Below are 15102 nucleotides of genomic sequence, written 5' to 3' on the forward strand. Positions count from 1 at the left end.
GCCTCGCATCACAAAAAGTGCCAGGCACAGGGAACACTACAGTCATCCACAAAATGTTGCTGTAACGTTGACTCTAAGGAAGTAATGCTTTTTTTATGTTCTGTTTCATAAAAGGCCACTGGGGCAAGAGGAAGGGAAAATGACCCAAAAGTATTCAATCTGTATAAAGCATTTCATTCCAAACAATTACACGTTGCAAGAGCAACTTGTAACTGGAAACATTTTTACAGCAGGTTATCATCAGTCAGGTTCAGTAACAGTCATGTATTATCAGTATTTCCTACTGGAAACTTCATATCCAAATGCAATTTGCTTTGACTATAACACTGCTATACTCTATCAGCAGGTTATTACCTGGTTTATGTATTTTTGTTACAGATAGCTTGCATCAGCAAGAACAGTTTTCAACAAAAAGAAACCACTTGAGACAGCAAAATCTTAATTTCAGAGTAAATTTTTTGAAGATCTCAGCATCTCATCCATGACGAGCACAGCTGTAGGCAGGTTAATAGCCACAAAACAGTCATCCACTTAGGCTCAACCACAAGAGAAAAGTTTACTTCTTAAGAGCTACAATTTCCCACAATCACACAATAAAAAACCCCATTCAATGGCAGAAGTTGCATTACCAAAGCACAGATTACTGTGTCATGGCCTCCAGAGTGAAATTAGCCTGTACTGTGCATTCCCTTTTCTGCTATCACCAGGGAAAGTGAATTTATCACGTAATAAGATTGGATGCCAAGTTACAAGTGGGCAGCCAGAGAAACACAGGACACTTTGAGAAAAAGACACTTCCTCACCAAGATACTTTAACGCAGGGGGGTCCTCAAACTATGGCCCGTTGGCTGGATACAGCCCCCCAGGGTCCTCAATCCGGCCCACTGGTATTTACAGGACCCCCCCCCGTCCCCCCGAACCTCCGGGGTGGGGAGGAAACGAAGCAGCCACTTCCTGCCACTTAATCCGCTCGACGCTTCCCAAGCACACGCCAGGACTGGGCTGGAACCAAACTATAGTCTGGACACTGACACTACTGGGCTGAAACCAAGCTATAGTCCGGCCCCTGACGCTATTGGGCTGAAACCAAGCTATAGTCCGGACCCTGACACTACTGGGCTGAAACCAAGCTATAGTCCGGCCCCTGACACTACTGGGCTGGAACCAAATTATAGTCTGGACCCTGACACTACTGGGCTGGAACCAAACTACAGTCCAGCCCCTGACAGTGTCTGAGGGACAATGAACTGGACCCCTGTTTAAAAAGTTTGAGAACCCTTGCTTTAATGTTTCAACACTTCCACAAATTGCAGCTTGCCCAGTTATTTGCTTAAGAAATTTTTGATTATCTTAAAAAACAAAGTTCTAATAATTTGCAAGCACTTGATCTTCATCCACTCAAAATCTTATATGACATTCACCACTGTTTCTAGGTCTGAGATAATTCCACCTGTATCAAAAGGCCAAACACTGAGAATCTCTGGGACCATTGCCAAGAAACTGGTACCTGGCCTGTACTCACTGGATTTCATGGCATTCGGGGTGTTGGAAGGTGCATTCCCCCAGCCTGTTGTCGATGCTCCTGTATCATCTACTTCACCCCACCCGGGACTGGTTTCATTTGGCTCACCCCAGGCGGACGTACCATTATCTGGAGCAGGTGGAGTGCTTTTGCTCCAGACTGCACAAAGGAGAAAGCTTTAATTTACAGACCATTTAGACAACAAACTTCCTACAGTGCAGCACCATGTCTTAAACCTACTGCTTCATTCTTCCTGTTGAGAACTTCAGATTCTCAATAGCATGAGTGCAACAGAATTAACAACTGTTCACATCAAACTGAAAAAATGTCTTCACTGAAAGGGTTTCTAACTCCAGGGAAGTAGAGTCACCATCCCTGGAGGTTTTGAGAAGATGTGTGGGAAAGGCACTTACAGACATGGTTTAGTGATGGCAGCATTGCTTATGGTTAGACTCAATGATCTTAAAAGCTTGCTTTCCAACCTAAAGGACTCTGTAATTCAATCTGTTCTTCAGAGCTATATTTGACTATGTAGATCTGCCAGCTAAGAAACTTTTCTTTTACTGGCAGGCTGACCACTATTGAGATCACAGCTACTGAGACATAACACATCAAGGAGAGGACTGGTTGATTAAAGTTTTAAAAGATACTTTAAATAGAGAACCAATCACTACAACAAGTTGTTTTTCTCTGTGTAATTAAACTACTAGGAATTGGAGGCTACACGAATCTCTCTCATATATAGTTTACAATCATACACAGGGGAGAAGTAAAGAAAGGAAAAAGACTAGTACCTGATGCTTGTGATTTGCTAGTCATTGGAGTAGGCAGGCTCTGCTCCCGTGGGGCCTGTCCTCCTTGTGAGTTCTTGTCCCACAGGTTCACATTCTTGTAGTTATAACTGCTAGGATCTCCCCACGCCGAAGTGCCATCATCAATATCCATTTTCCGACTGATTGACTGTGGAGAAGGTTCTTCCCAGCCACTAGGCTCCTCTTCCTTGGGGGCAGCTGGCTGTGGTCCATTGTTCCAGTTTGAGTTTGCAGGTCGCCCATTGCTCGGTGCTTGGGGCGGTGGACCCCAGGAACTTGAAGTCTCCTGTTGTTGCTGCTGCTGCTGCTGGTGCTGCTGCTGCTTGTTCCAGGAGTTGGGCTGTCGACCCGTCTCATTCCATGTTGAAGTTCTTTTACAATCATCCCATCCGCCCTTTGAAGCAGTGCTTGTATTTGCACCATTACCCCAAGTTCCAATCTCACTTTGCCCACCTTCACCCCAACCAGACACTGGCTTGTTTCCTGTACTTTCCCAGTTGCTGTTTTTCGTTTGGTCAACTTCCTCTCCCCAACCGTTCTTCCCAGAAGACCATCCTTGATTAGGTTGCCGTCCACCCCACCCCTGATCCTTACTAGAGTTGTCATTCCAAGAGGAAGATGATTTTTCTTCTGGTCTTCCTCCTCCCCAGTTAGAAGAATTTGGGTTCTTATAGTCATTCCATCCTCCAGTATTTTTGGGGTCCTTCCACTCCGTTGGGGTTGAGAGCTCACCCCATCCAGACTTGATTTGATTGCTTTGGCTGGGTACATCGCCCCAGCCCCCTGAGTTCTTTGTCTGTGTGGCAGAGCTCTCCCACCCCTCAGTTCCTTTATCAGACTTCCCCTCAGGCCGTGGCATCTCTTCAATATCCCACACAGTATCTTGCTTAATTTGAGTTTGGCCCCAGCCAGTGTTTGAAAGCACTCGAGGGTCCAAATCAGTCCTGCTCAGCAAAGTCTGCAAGACTGCCTGGCAATCAGGATGTGTAGGCCTGTATGATCGGCGTCCAGAATTGTGACTGTCACTGCTTCCTGCTTTGTGGTTGCTTCCAGTGCTTTGACCTCCAACCTCACTTCCTGCAGAGCTGGAAGATCTTCCCCAACAGGGAGCCTGGGAATTGCCTTGGTTTTCAGGAAGAGGGTGGCCTTTTTGATTGTCCCATGCTCCAGTGCTAGAATTTGGTTGGTTTGGACCACTCCATTCTCCAATCTTCAGTTCATCAGACCCAGACAGCTGTTTCCATTCTCCCTGAGAGACCCCAGATGTTAATTTGTTCCCTTCACCCCATTTGCTTTCATTTGCATGCTGAGGGCCAAAGTTCCAAGACCCACCACCCGTAGACCGGTTATTGTTATCCCAAGAATCATTTCTTGACCCATTAGGTTTTTGAACAGAAGCTCCTTTCCAGGAGTCCTCTCTATCCTTTCCATTGTTCCCATGGTTTCCAGAATTGCTTTGTCCAGAGACTGTGTCAGTTCCAGAAGACCCCCTAGCTGTACCCCAAGATCCAACACTCCCATTCTTTCTTTCTCCAGTGCTTTGTGAAGGGGTGTCAGTGCTCCTGGAAGGGTTCCCCAAGCCCATTTCAAAGGGCATTCCCTTATTCTCCATAGGGTTTGGTGAACTTAAGTTCAAGGAGTTAGTGTTTCCGTTTTTTGGTCCATCAGTGTTATGGATTTGAGCCTGTTCTCTGCCAGAGACAAAGTTAACACCCGCATTTTCCATCTTTGACTGCTGTTCCCTAGAGGTCTGACCTACTGTGCTAATCTGTGCATTGGAGCTACCACTATCAGATTCCAAAGTCCCTTTCCTAGAATTTCCCTCTTGAACCAGTGCCGGCCAAGCAGATGGGTTGCTATTTGGGTTAAAGTTGCTGAAGCCAGAACCGGGACCAATTCTGTCCTGCCCACTCAAGTTCCTCCAATTACCTAGTCCATTGTTATTCTCGGCAGCAGGGTTGGAAGATTGAACAGATTTAGCCTTGGGATCAGATTTCCAGGCCCCAAGATTACATTCGTTTCCAGCGCTTCCAGACTGGCACTGGCTTCCTTTTCCTTTGTTACTAGTGGTGCTTCCTGGCAGAGCATTCTTCTCCAAGCCAGGGTTTGAGGCACTGTTGTTATCGGTGGTGTTTTCGGAAGAAGACTCAGCATCTTTGCTGGCAATACAAGGCCACTCTTCCATGTCAGACCCGTCTACAATCACCTTGTCCCAGATGTGAGTTGGGTTGGCGTTGGTGCCGCTGTTGGAAGAGGCTCCAGGACCCCAAGTGGAATTTGCATAATTTGAAGCAGCAGCACCTCCAATTGCTGAATCTAAAAAAACCCAAACACAATCAGGAAATATCGTTATTAATCAGTACTATTTACAGGCACTGAACATTGTTTCTTTTTGATTCTGAATACTACTTTTGTAAGAACCCTTCCTTCAAATGTGCAACAAAGTAGCTTTGTAAGACCATCAGACTGGAATACATAACTGAAAATACTGATAAAAAAATAAATCAGCAAAACTCTCTACAAATATTTCGTGGGCATCTAAATTCGTTGTTGGCTTCTGCTAACAGTCCAGCTCTAAATTCAATATAATAATTACAGCCCAGTTAAATGACCATTAGTGACAGTGGCTGTAATTTTTCAAACATGCATTTAAAACCATACTATATATACAATAAGCATGTGCACACATTCATATGCATCTGTATGTAAATGCAGTCAAGCTGTTTATCTGCTACTCAAGTGATGCAAAGCAACTACTATTTATTACACATCAACAAATAAAAGATTGAAGACGAAAAGGATCTAAAGAATATCTAAAGCTGAAGAAGTTTATCCTCCTGCTCCAAGTATTTTTTTTCAAGTTTATTTTACTGGTAGAAACATCTTCCAATCCTTGTTTTGAAAAGTAACAGTATTTCCAAAAATTACTGTAAATCCAAGTTGAGTGCAAAGCCACATAAATTGACATTTCTCATGTAGAAGCTGCATTCGGTATGTAATTACCCCACATTTTATGCCAGTGCTGCATTTAGTCTAGAAACCACAGTTCGGTTTTGTGAGCAGCTAAGCTGATCTCTCTGCCATTGGACAGATGCTAGTAAGAGAGCTCATTTTTCCTTCACTTTCTCACCAGACCAGCTCTACCTACTGGAAGCTTTCTGTGTTTCACTTCTCATTTGTCATAGTTCTGATGGCAATTAAGCTCTTTAAGTCAGCTGTATTCTCACAAAAAACTCTCCACTTTGACGGGTTAGTTTTTTGCCGTCTTAGTGCATCTTACAGAGTAACCTGCAAATTCAGTGAACACTGGAGTCACTGTAAGGAAAGCAGCAGGATGAATGACACTGAATAGAGCCCCTTTCTTTCATCTGTGATGACCTATGGTTACCTCTTACAAGGTATGGCTTCATACAGACAAGCTATTTGAATAATAGTTTTAAAGCAGGCAAATTAACACAGTGCCACAATGAATGAAGCCAATGTTAGGGGCATGATGTCTGCATATATGCAGGCAAGTTATCACCATTAGTTTAAAATGTCAGCCAACATTCCCTTGCCATCCATGTAACTACCTCTGATCCTCTAAATAATTTAAATTCATTAGTACTTCAGTGCTGTTCTCTATATACAGTTCCACTCATCTTTCCATGTATTTTTAATACCAAGGGATCCTAAATTGCCCTCACCACAATTTTTCAGCAATAAAGACTAAACACACTCACTTCAACAAAACTAAGCATTGAACCCTAAAATACTAGTCATCTTATTTCACCCAACCAATTTAACTGATTCTGCAGAGGATGAAGTTCATACTAACATTTATATTAGTATTCATACCCAGCTATAATACCAATACTGGTTCATATGACAGCTTCCATGCAAATCAAGGCATAATGACCTGTGAAAAGTAGATTTCACTCCCACCAAATTCCTATGTTATACATTCAAAACTGAAGACCACAGTTTCTGGTTGCTAATACCTTTAACAGAAAATAAACAGAGAAGTTTCAGTGCCTGTCCCAGGCTTTCAGTTCATCAGCTTTACCAGTGACCATCTACTGAATGTCTTCCACATCTCCTTTCATAGAGCCCACCAGTAAAGATCCAGTCTTCACAGCAAGGTTAGAAATCTCTTGTAAGCTTTGAATACTGATGAGCAAGTTTGTCTTCATCTATTAAACCCTAGCCACCAAGACACAAAAGACCAAGCAGTTCCCACACACATTCTGTTCCTTCTATTGCCTTAACCTCAAGTGCAAGCTTAACAATAGCAAAGAAGTGTGACAGTACTGATATTTGCATCTGGCTATCTTTTCAGTACTGAGTAACTTTTTTGTTTTCTTTCTCTAATTAAAAAAAAACCCTTCCGATTAGACAGATCACAGGAACAGATTACAGAGGACAGCCAAAGACAAGTTCAAAAGGCTCTGAGGTTGCTCTCTTTTGAGCTAAGCAACGATTCAGCAAATAAACCATGCACAGGCACTTAGCAAGACCTTTGCGTAGGTGTTTTTGAGGGAGCGCTTCACACTTAATGAAGACATTCTAAAAGTATTAAGATGGGGATGCTACCAAACAGAGTATAGGGACACAATTTAACGGACTGTTCTATAAAACCAGCCTCCTCTTGCTGTATTTGGCAGTGGCAACAAAATTTTGATAGCTTAAGTTTTCCTCCTAAGATAACAGAATAAGGGCTCCTGGTTATTAAACCAAACCTCCCTTAGTAACATGCTGAAGATAAGTTTCTGTTATGACTACAGTGAAAAAAAAACATGCTAACAACTACTTTTAAGAATAAAAAGTAACTTCAAGATACTTTCCAAAAGATAAGAATGAAGTGAAAGCACCGCAATAAATGAAATGAAGACGACAATTTCACTGTGAGAAGGTGGCTATTCTTAGAAGGTATTGTAACTACTGAAAGACTTTCAACAATGAAATTTAAGCTGTTTTCCAGAAATCAACCTACACATCCTGAGTATCATAGGTAGTGGAAGAAAAACAATCCCACCCAACCCCCTGTAATGCTACAAGACAACAGTGAATTAGGTGTCCTCTTTTTAGGGAACTAGAGTCGTGCCACCTTACAGAAGCATTTAAATTCCAGTGAATGAAGATTCACATAAAGGACTGTGTACTGAATTTTTGTATTAAAGCCTCACCAACACCACTGACAGTTATCTGGTGAATACAACATCACAAAAGAACAGATAAGCTGCTTTGTTTTCCCTCAAGATGAATTAGTGAATAAATGCCTGACAGAATCGGGCCCAACCTGAAATCTGCAAGACAGAATGCAGTGCTGTATCTATAAGCACTTTGGCAGAGAACCCTAAGGGACAGTCTCAGCCTTTCTCTTGTCCAGCTACTCATTACCATTCCCCTAGCACATCTGCTCTTACATGCTTGCACATTTGTTGCCACTGATATTCAGATAAGATGAACTGCCAAGCCAGCTAGATCTGCTGGAGTGGGTCCACAAAAATGATTAGAGGTCTGGAATATCTCTGCTATGAGGACAGGCTAAGGGAGCTGAGGTTGTTCAAGCCTGGAAAAGAGAAGGTTCCAGGGAGACCTAATAGTGGACTTCCAGTACATGAAGGAGGCCTACAAGAAGGATGGAGAGAGATGCTTTACAATAGAACGACCTATAACAATAGGATGAGGGGCAAATAGAGAAGAGCTGATTAAGATTATATGTTAGAAACACATTGTCTACCATGAGGGTGGTGGAACAGGCTGCCTAGGGAGTTAGTTGAGGCCCCATCTGTGGAGACATTAGAAGTCAGGCACAACAAAGTTCTGGGCAACCTGATTTAGTGGAGGATGTCCCTGCTGACTGCAGGTGTGGGGAGGGCAGGATGGAGTATATAACCTTTGGAGGTCACTTCCAACCCAAACCTTCCATCGCTCTATAGATTAGCTTTGAAAAGCATTTTCAGGTTCATTTTAATTCAAGTTGGGTTAATTTTAATCCAAGTCTGCTTCCCAGCCCAGTTAACTCTGTGCTACGGTGAAGAAATTCGGATGAGGTGAGGCAGGTCTGAAAGACCCCATCTTTCCTGGCAACAGTCCTAATTTACATCAGGAAAATGCAACTAACCATTAACATAAAAAGTTGCCATAATCAATAAATTACAACCATGCAACAACTTAGTTGTTAATGCACCATTAAACTAAGTGTTAAGATATGAAAATTTATAAAAAACAAATTCCAGACTCAGAAAAAATAGGTAACAAATACACAGAAGTCAAGGAGTTGCTAAAATACATTGTACTAGTTTGAAGCTAGCTAGAATGTTTTGGTGGGAAGAACTAGATCATAGGCTGTGAAAGGAAAACAATGGTGATGTCTACTCCCCTCAGAGTCTTGCTGAAGAAGAAACGAAAACATCAGGTAACACTCTCGCCATTTTTTGTCTCTCTCTCTCTGCCTTGGGCTTCTGACTGAGCTGCAGCTCCCTAACCTCACCTTCCACTCACCTTTGCTTCTTCATCTCTTGGCTGAACCTCTTTTCTTCCCTGGGACTGGGGTAAGGTTGAGAGGGGCAGAGGGAAGGTGCAGGGGTGGCTGAGAGCCCCTCCTGGGGACTAAGGTTTCTGGGAGGGGAGTTGTGTTTCTGTATTACCTTTTACCTTGTATATTTCTGTATATAATTGTATATACTGTAAATATCTGCTTGTATATTGTGCTAGCTGTAAATAAATAGCTTCATTTATATTCCCAGAGCCGACTGAGACTAGTCTGGGTGATTTCTGAAGTGTGGGGGTGCAGGGAACACCCAAACCATCACACACATCCAACAACAACAAAAAAAACCCAACCCACAAACACTGTCCATGGAGCAACTTTGAAAATTGTTAGTGTTTCACTGCCATAAAGTCTCCTTTGTCAGTCTACTACAATCACTGTGAAGGTATACTAACACTGTCATAATGCTAGGGTCTGAAATACAGTTCAAAGACTTTTTTTTTGTCTTTCAGGTGTTTTATCAAAATCAGCCATCTCCAAGAGATCTGTTTTTAAACTGATTAGCTGAAACTTTGTCACGTAGTTTGAAATTCACTTCACCTTATTAAATAGAGAACATCAAAGACAGCAAAATAAATAATCTGTCAAACAGGGATTTGCTACAAAGGAATTGAAGTACTGCAACAACAAAACAAACAGAATTATTCATTCTCCTAGAATCTTTTTTAATGAAGACAGCTAGCCCATCCAGCTTGCTTGATTATGGAGTTCCAAGACACCTCTATTTTTATTTCTGAACCATGCAGAACTACAATAAGTTTATGTTCTCCAAGACAGTGTTAAAAATCCCATACCATTAATCCAGTGCTTTTCAAAGGTTTTCAAACTCAGACACACTGGCATCGCTATTTACCTCTTTTGACTTTGAAGGGTTTATTACTTCATTTTAAAAATACTGTTACAGCTAGAGCTGAAGCTGTCCTTGACTTCTCAGATCACCTAAGTTTTTCTGTAGAACACAGATGTCTTGAGCAGAATTTTGTTTGTTTTACTATCATAACTTAAAAAGGAAATATTACAGTTACTGAAATCCCCCAAGGGTCTAAAAAATTCAGAGGCAGTTGTATTTTCTCTATGCTCACAAACAATCATGACATCAATTTATCTTCTGGAATTCAAAGTGAACAGAAAACTAACAACAAGGCAGTTTCTACTGTCATTAAAAGCTTATCTAAGGCAGAAAAGATTACTACTAAAAAAAGTCAGGAGCAAACAGTAACATCTTAAGTTATTTCATCCAGATGAGAAATGATGCATACTTGCCATTTGCAGACTTGTTATCTACGTGTCTGTTTTACCAGATCATATAAAAAAGTGACAAGGTAGGAAAAAATTCACATCAAACAAATCTATTAAGACTCACTAACAAGCATAAAATGCTGTTTATCCATCCACTGTGCATCCACTACCTTGCTGCAGTCTTAAAAGCATCACAGCCTAAGAGTCAAGCCACCCAAGACTTCTTAAAATCAACCTTGCTCCATTTAGTATTAAAATCGGCATCCACTGCTGCAAAAGCCTCTACACTGAAATGGAAGCAAGCTCTCCAATGCAATTTGAGGAGTTGTATTATGCAACGATGTGCTTATGCACAGCGTGTAATCCCTTTCAGGCCACGGAGACAGACACATTAACAACATGACTTGCCTGTTGCAGTCCCGCTGTCACTCTGCAGCAGTGCTCCTGTCACTGGTTGTGCGTTGTTTGGGTTTGCTCCTGGTGCTGTTGGGGGAGGAGGCCCTGCTCCACCCCCAAGGAGCATACAGGATGGCGGAGGGGGCTGCCCACGTTTCAGTAACACTTTGTGATCCTGCTGGCAACGGAATCGCGGCGGCACCTCCCGAGGCATGTAGCGGGCGGCGCTTGGCGGTTGTCCGTTCGGCACTGCCACCCTTTTGGCATTGTTGCCACCATTGACTGGTGGCGATGGAGAGTTGCCAATTGGGCTGGCAGCCACTGGTTGGCTTAAACTTGGTTTCGTCACTTCGGGCACTAAAAAACAGAAAGAATGAAAATCAGATTTTTTTTCCATTTAAACCTGTGTTAGCTACAAGAACACACTGAGGCTGTTTCCTTTTGTAATTTCATTCTTCTCTGAAATGCCACACAACGTCAACCACTTTAACTAAAGAAGCAGGAACAAGCAGCAGTGGGCAAGCCTCTTGCTGCAACGTGGAACTCTGTGCCCCAGGATCAAACTCTGCCCTGGGCAAGATTTTGCTCTGAGCACCAAATTTCTTGGAAATTAAGTTGGCGAGGAATACACCCTGGGCAATGAGTCATCTTAAAATATGAACAGTCAAATATAACTGGTTCCCTCGCCTGCTCCCATTTCCCTCATCTTTAATTGGTTTTTGGAGTGTTATGCATCGTCCTTATGGGAGATCTTAAATCAGATCCCACATTTTCATCTCCTTGCCAGGCTACACATTCACTGCCAAAACAAAGAGGGGAAAACCCCTCCACAACACTCCTCTTGGATTCAGAATTAACAAATCTCACTAGTTGGTACTGCTCTGAAATAAAACGTTTACAGCTCAATCTCACCCAAAACCCTGCATTTGTATTTGGATTCACCTAAAGTTTCCCAGCTGGTCACAATGTGCCCTTATAAGCAGGGACATGCTGCTTCTGAGGATTATTATGCATTGGAGAACAACCAGCAAATCCTTAAGAAATTGGTACTATGACAAAATTTGTAACAGACTCTAGACTTATGACCCCTCACTGACATTTATTTTTTTAAACACAAGGCAAAAGAAATTCCCATTGAGGCACTTATAAAGGTGTAATGCTAGATCAGACTCCAAATGAAAGGAAAAATTAATACATCTACTCCAGGCTTTGTTGAAGATTAATGGTTGCATTAATGCAAGAGAGAAGCCAGTCCAGAACACCATCCTCAGCAATAAATATCAGTTGAATTTTTCCTTCTAGATGTTAAGATCAAAACAAGTGAACCTCTCTTTGGCAACACGGCTGCATTATCCTCCACACTCTTTTGGTAGAGGTTGTCAAATTTCTTTATCTAATTCTCATTGCCCCAAATCCCATAAACGGCATTGTCAGCTGTAAAATCAAGTTACTGTCTTAGTTATCTTCTGTCCACAACAGCAATTTTCCCAAATTTCTCTTAGGAAAGTGACATGTAAATCAAGATTAAATGCATTTTTACATAAACTAAATAAGCTTAACTTTCAAGATGCTCGCTCATCAGTCCTGCCTTATCCACTGGGCATTCAGGTACCTAAATCTCTCATTTCCAAACTCAAGTAATTTTCACTCATCTTCTGTACCTCACCTTAAGCAGTACTTGTCTTAATTCCATTTATATAGGTGATTTCAGGTCCTGGCTACATGTTTAAAACTCTTTCAAAACTGAAAAAATACTTCAGCTCACCTATTTTACCTATAATCCTCATCCTTACTTCAAATTTTAGGCTCTCCATTCTCATAATCTCAATTTCTATTTCTTCTGAATATGTATCTTCAATACTTCATTGTGACTCATAATTTCCCCTCCTTCTCCAACAATTTTGATACAAGTTTTGGCTTAAGTCAATAAAAATGCTCTTTAGGATCAAAGACTCTTACCTTTGGTTTTTTGATCTGTGACCTGCAAATTAAGAGCAAGAACGTAAGTACAGTTTTAAGAACCTCAAAACAAAACATTGCACAGGCTGCACTAAATTATGACTTTATGAGAACAAAACCAGTACCTGTTGTTGAATGAAAATATTCAGGTGATGAACTACAAGTCCAAATAGCATTCTCTGTGTCAAGTTTTCAAAATTAATACAGCTCCTTTAATATCTTTGCCTGATGCAAAATTTCATGGCAGAAACACTAATTACTTTCACTCATGATGATTTTAGTATTCACTCCCTCCTCATTCCAAACATGGGCTTTCAAAGCACAAATAAACATGTGCTACAGCATTACAGTTCTTTCAGATCTGAGGTGAAGTATTCCAGGTGAAGCATAACCAAAACTTCCCTCTGTGAGAGCACCCTTAGAGCAGGCTGTTGGAGCTAGCAGTGGCATTCCAACAGGAGTAGCTACAGGTGAAAGCAGAAGTTCATGTCTCTGCCATCTTCCTATTTCACCATTCCCAGGACATCTCTTCCAAGTAAAAGAAATCCTAAACCTTACTTGACTCATTGCCACATTTACAAGAAGCACCAGCAACACTATTAAAGCAGCAGACTTCAAAAATCTCATCATCACAGTAGATTACTGAAGTGAGCCATCATGCTGGCCAACACACTCAAAATATGTAGTTTTGCTGTAATTCCACATTCTTTCAGCAGAGCAGACTTCAAGCTAAAGACAAACACACCACTGGTATATTCTCTGCAATCATGTGTACTGTAGCATGGTTCTGAACCTGTTGAGTCAATCATTACACAATAATGGAAAACCTCTAAAGATCACAATGTGACAGGTTCTACCACACCTGTTCTTAAAAGAAATTGCTGAACTAGTCCATAATTCTGGAAAGCACACAATGACAACACAGAATAATGAAAGAACAAGTAAAAAGCAGTTTGTTTCAACCAAGCAAGAACTCCTTTGTGTGGTAAAGAATAGAAAGACAAACTGCATTACATCGCTCTGGCATCATTTACTTTGCAGTGATGAACACCACAACGTGCCAAGTGGAACATTCACTGTAATATGAATCTGAAGCATCATAACTTCACAGAACAAGGTCACCTGAAAGTCTCCAGGACACTAAAAATGCACTTGTACCAAAATTATGTCTGTACTAAATCAAACCTTATTTTTCACTTAAGAAAAGTCTTCTTCTGTAAAACAGTTTAAAATTATATTAAGCATTCAAGTGACTGATATTGCACTACTAAAACCAAAGAAAGTAAAAACAAAATACTGACAAATCCAGATTTGGTAATGTTGATAGGTTTACTATGGTCAGCAGCAAACTAACACAGTCAGTAAAGCAGTAACCTGTCCACTGGGCAGAACCTCACTGTAACAGATCTTTAAAGGACTCCACGTAATAGCCAGTTTGCACTAGGAAGTAAGAAAAAAGAAACTACCTCTGTCTGTACCGCAGGGTTCTCCTAGTCAAAATGAACTGGTTCTCTATTGGTTTGTTTAGGGTTTTTTGTTCCTGCATTTTGTTTTGGTTTTGTCTAGAATACAAAATCTGAGGACGTGTGACAGTGTCTCAGATTTAAAGGGGCAATCCATATGCAGGGCAGGATAAGCTACAGTGAATGCAAAGGCAGGGTCAAGTTCAGCCTTCTGACAAGCTAACAAACAGCCCCTGGGACACCAACCACAGGAATTTCATCTGTGAGTTTTCTTGCATAACCTCTGTTGAAATGAGTTTTCATTTTTTTAATGTTTCAGAAGACCCAGGCAGAAAATTTCATCCTATATAAACGGTCTGAAAAAAGCACCCCCAAATCATTACAGCTGATTTGGTGAACATCACCACAGGCACTAAGAATGAATACACCAATTTATGTTCTGTCCATTTCATTGCCTGCTCAGCTATTACTGAGTATTTGCAAGGATCACTCTCACGTTTGGTCTCTATGAGATTAACTTATTTAGTGTTCACCCTTCCCAACATTTGGCAAACTGTTTGAACAATCAACTACACTTAGGTGAGAGACCACACAGGAAAGCTGGCACACTCAGCTCCCCGATTCCTCAAGTAAACACTTATCAAGATGATCAGTACAACCTTTTCAGGCTCCTCTTGTATCACTGAATATCATCATATAGCTCTTGGTCACTAGTCTTACTTACCAGGACCTGCTCCTCTTGGTATCTAGATACAGTCTGTACTTCAACATTAAACTGCAGCACACTGGACAAAAAGACTCTATAAAGGAATCTTCTTCTGTAGCTACTGATCTTTTGCAGTACTTCGGAGGCCTTATTCACACAATGACTGGATGAAGATAACAGAAATACACCAGCTGATCTGCACCTAATTTAAACTGATAGACTCAAACTGGTGATTAAGTCAGATTTAAGAAGATATTGGCTAAGTCAAAATTTAACTGAAAACGGTGCTGGCTGTAGACAGCAGAAATCTAACACAGGACTAACAGCTGGTATTTTGTAGGACCTCTTGTTACTGAAGCAAACAGAAAAAGAAACAGACAACTGAAAGAAAGCGAACCCTTCTGCTCTCAATTTCACATAATCACTGAGGCTGGAAGGGACCACCTCTGTGGACTAGTCTATAGTTTCCA

The 15102-nt window shown here is 41.4% G+C and overlaps 1 protein-coding gene across 21 annotated transcripts in view; it reads right to left on the reverse strand.

Moving 5' to 3' along the window:
* Nucleotides 1-15102, reverse strand: part of TNRC6B (trinucleotide repeat containing adaptor 6B) — a 140864-nt gene that overhangs the window by 45246 nt on the left and 80516 nt on the right. For 15 of the 21 annotated variants that reach the window (XM_064155186.1, XM_064155194.1, XM_064155192.1 and 12 more), the window contains 4 exons: nt 12464-12485; nt 10517-10861; nt 2317-4650; nt 1508-1681 (listed from right to left, as the gene is read on the reverse strand). In XM_064155186.1, the coding sequence (XP_064011256.1) occupies nt 1508-1681; nt 2317-4650; nt 10517-10861; nt 12464-12485 (2875 nt within the window). The remainder of the gene's footprint in view (nt 1-1507; nt 1682-2316; nt 4651-10516; nt 10862-12463; nt 12486-15102) is intronic. The other 6 variants (XM_064155193.1, XM_064155190.1, XM_064155187.1 and 3 more) reach the window with 1 other exon arrangement.

Source organism: Pogoniulus pusillus, chromosome 15, assembly GCF_015220805.1.
Source record: "Pogoniulus pusillus isolate bPogPus1 chromosome 15, bPogPus1.pri, whole genome shotgun sequence".
NCBI classification, from domain to species: Eukaryota; Metazoa; Chordata; class Aves; order Piciformes; family Lybiidae; genus Pogoniulus; species Pogoniulus pusillus.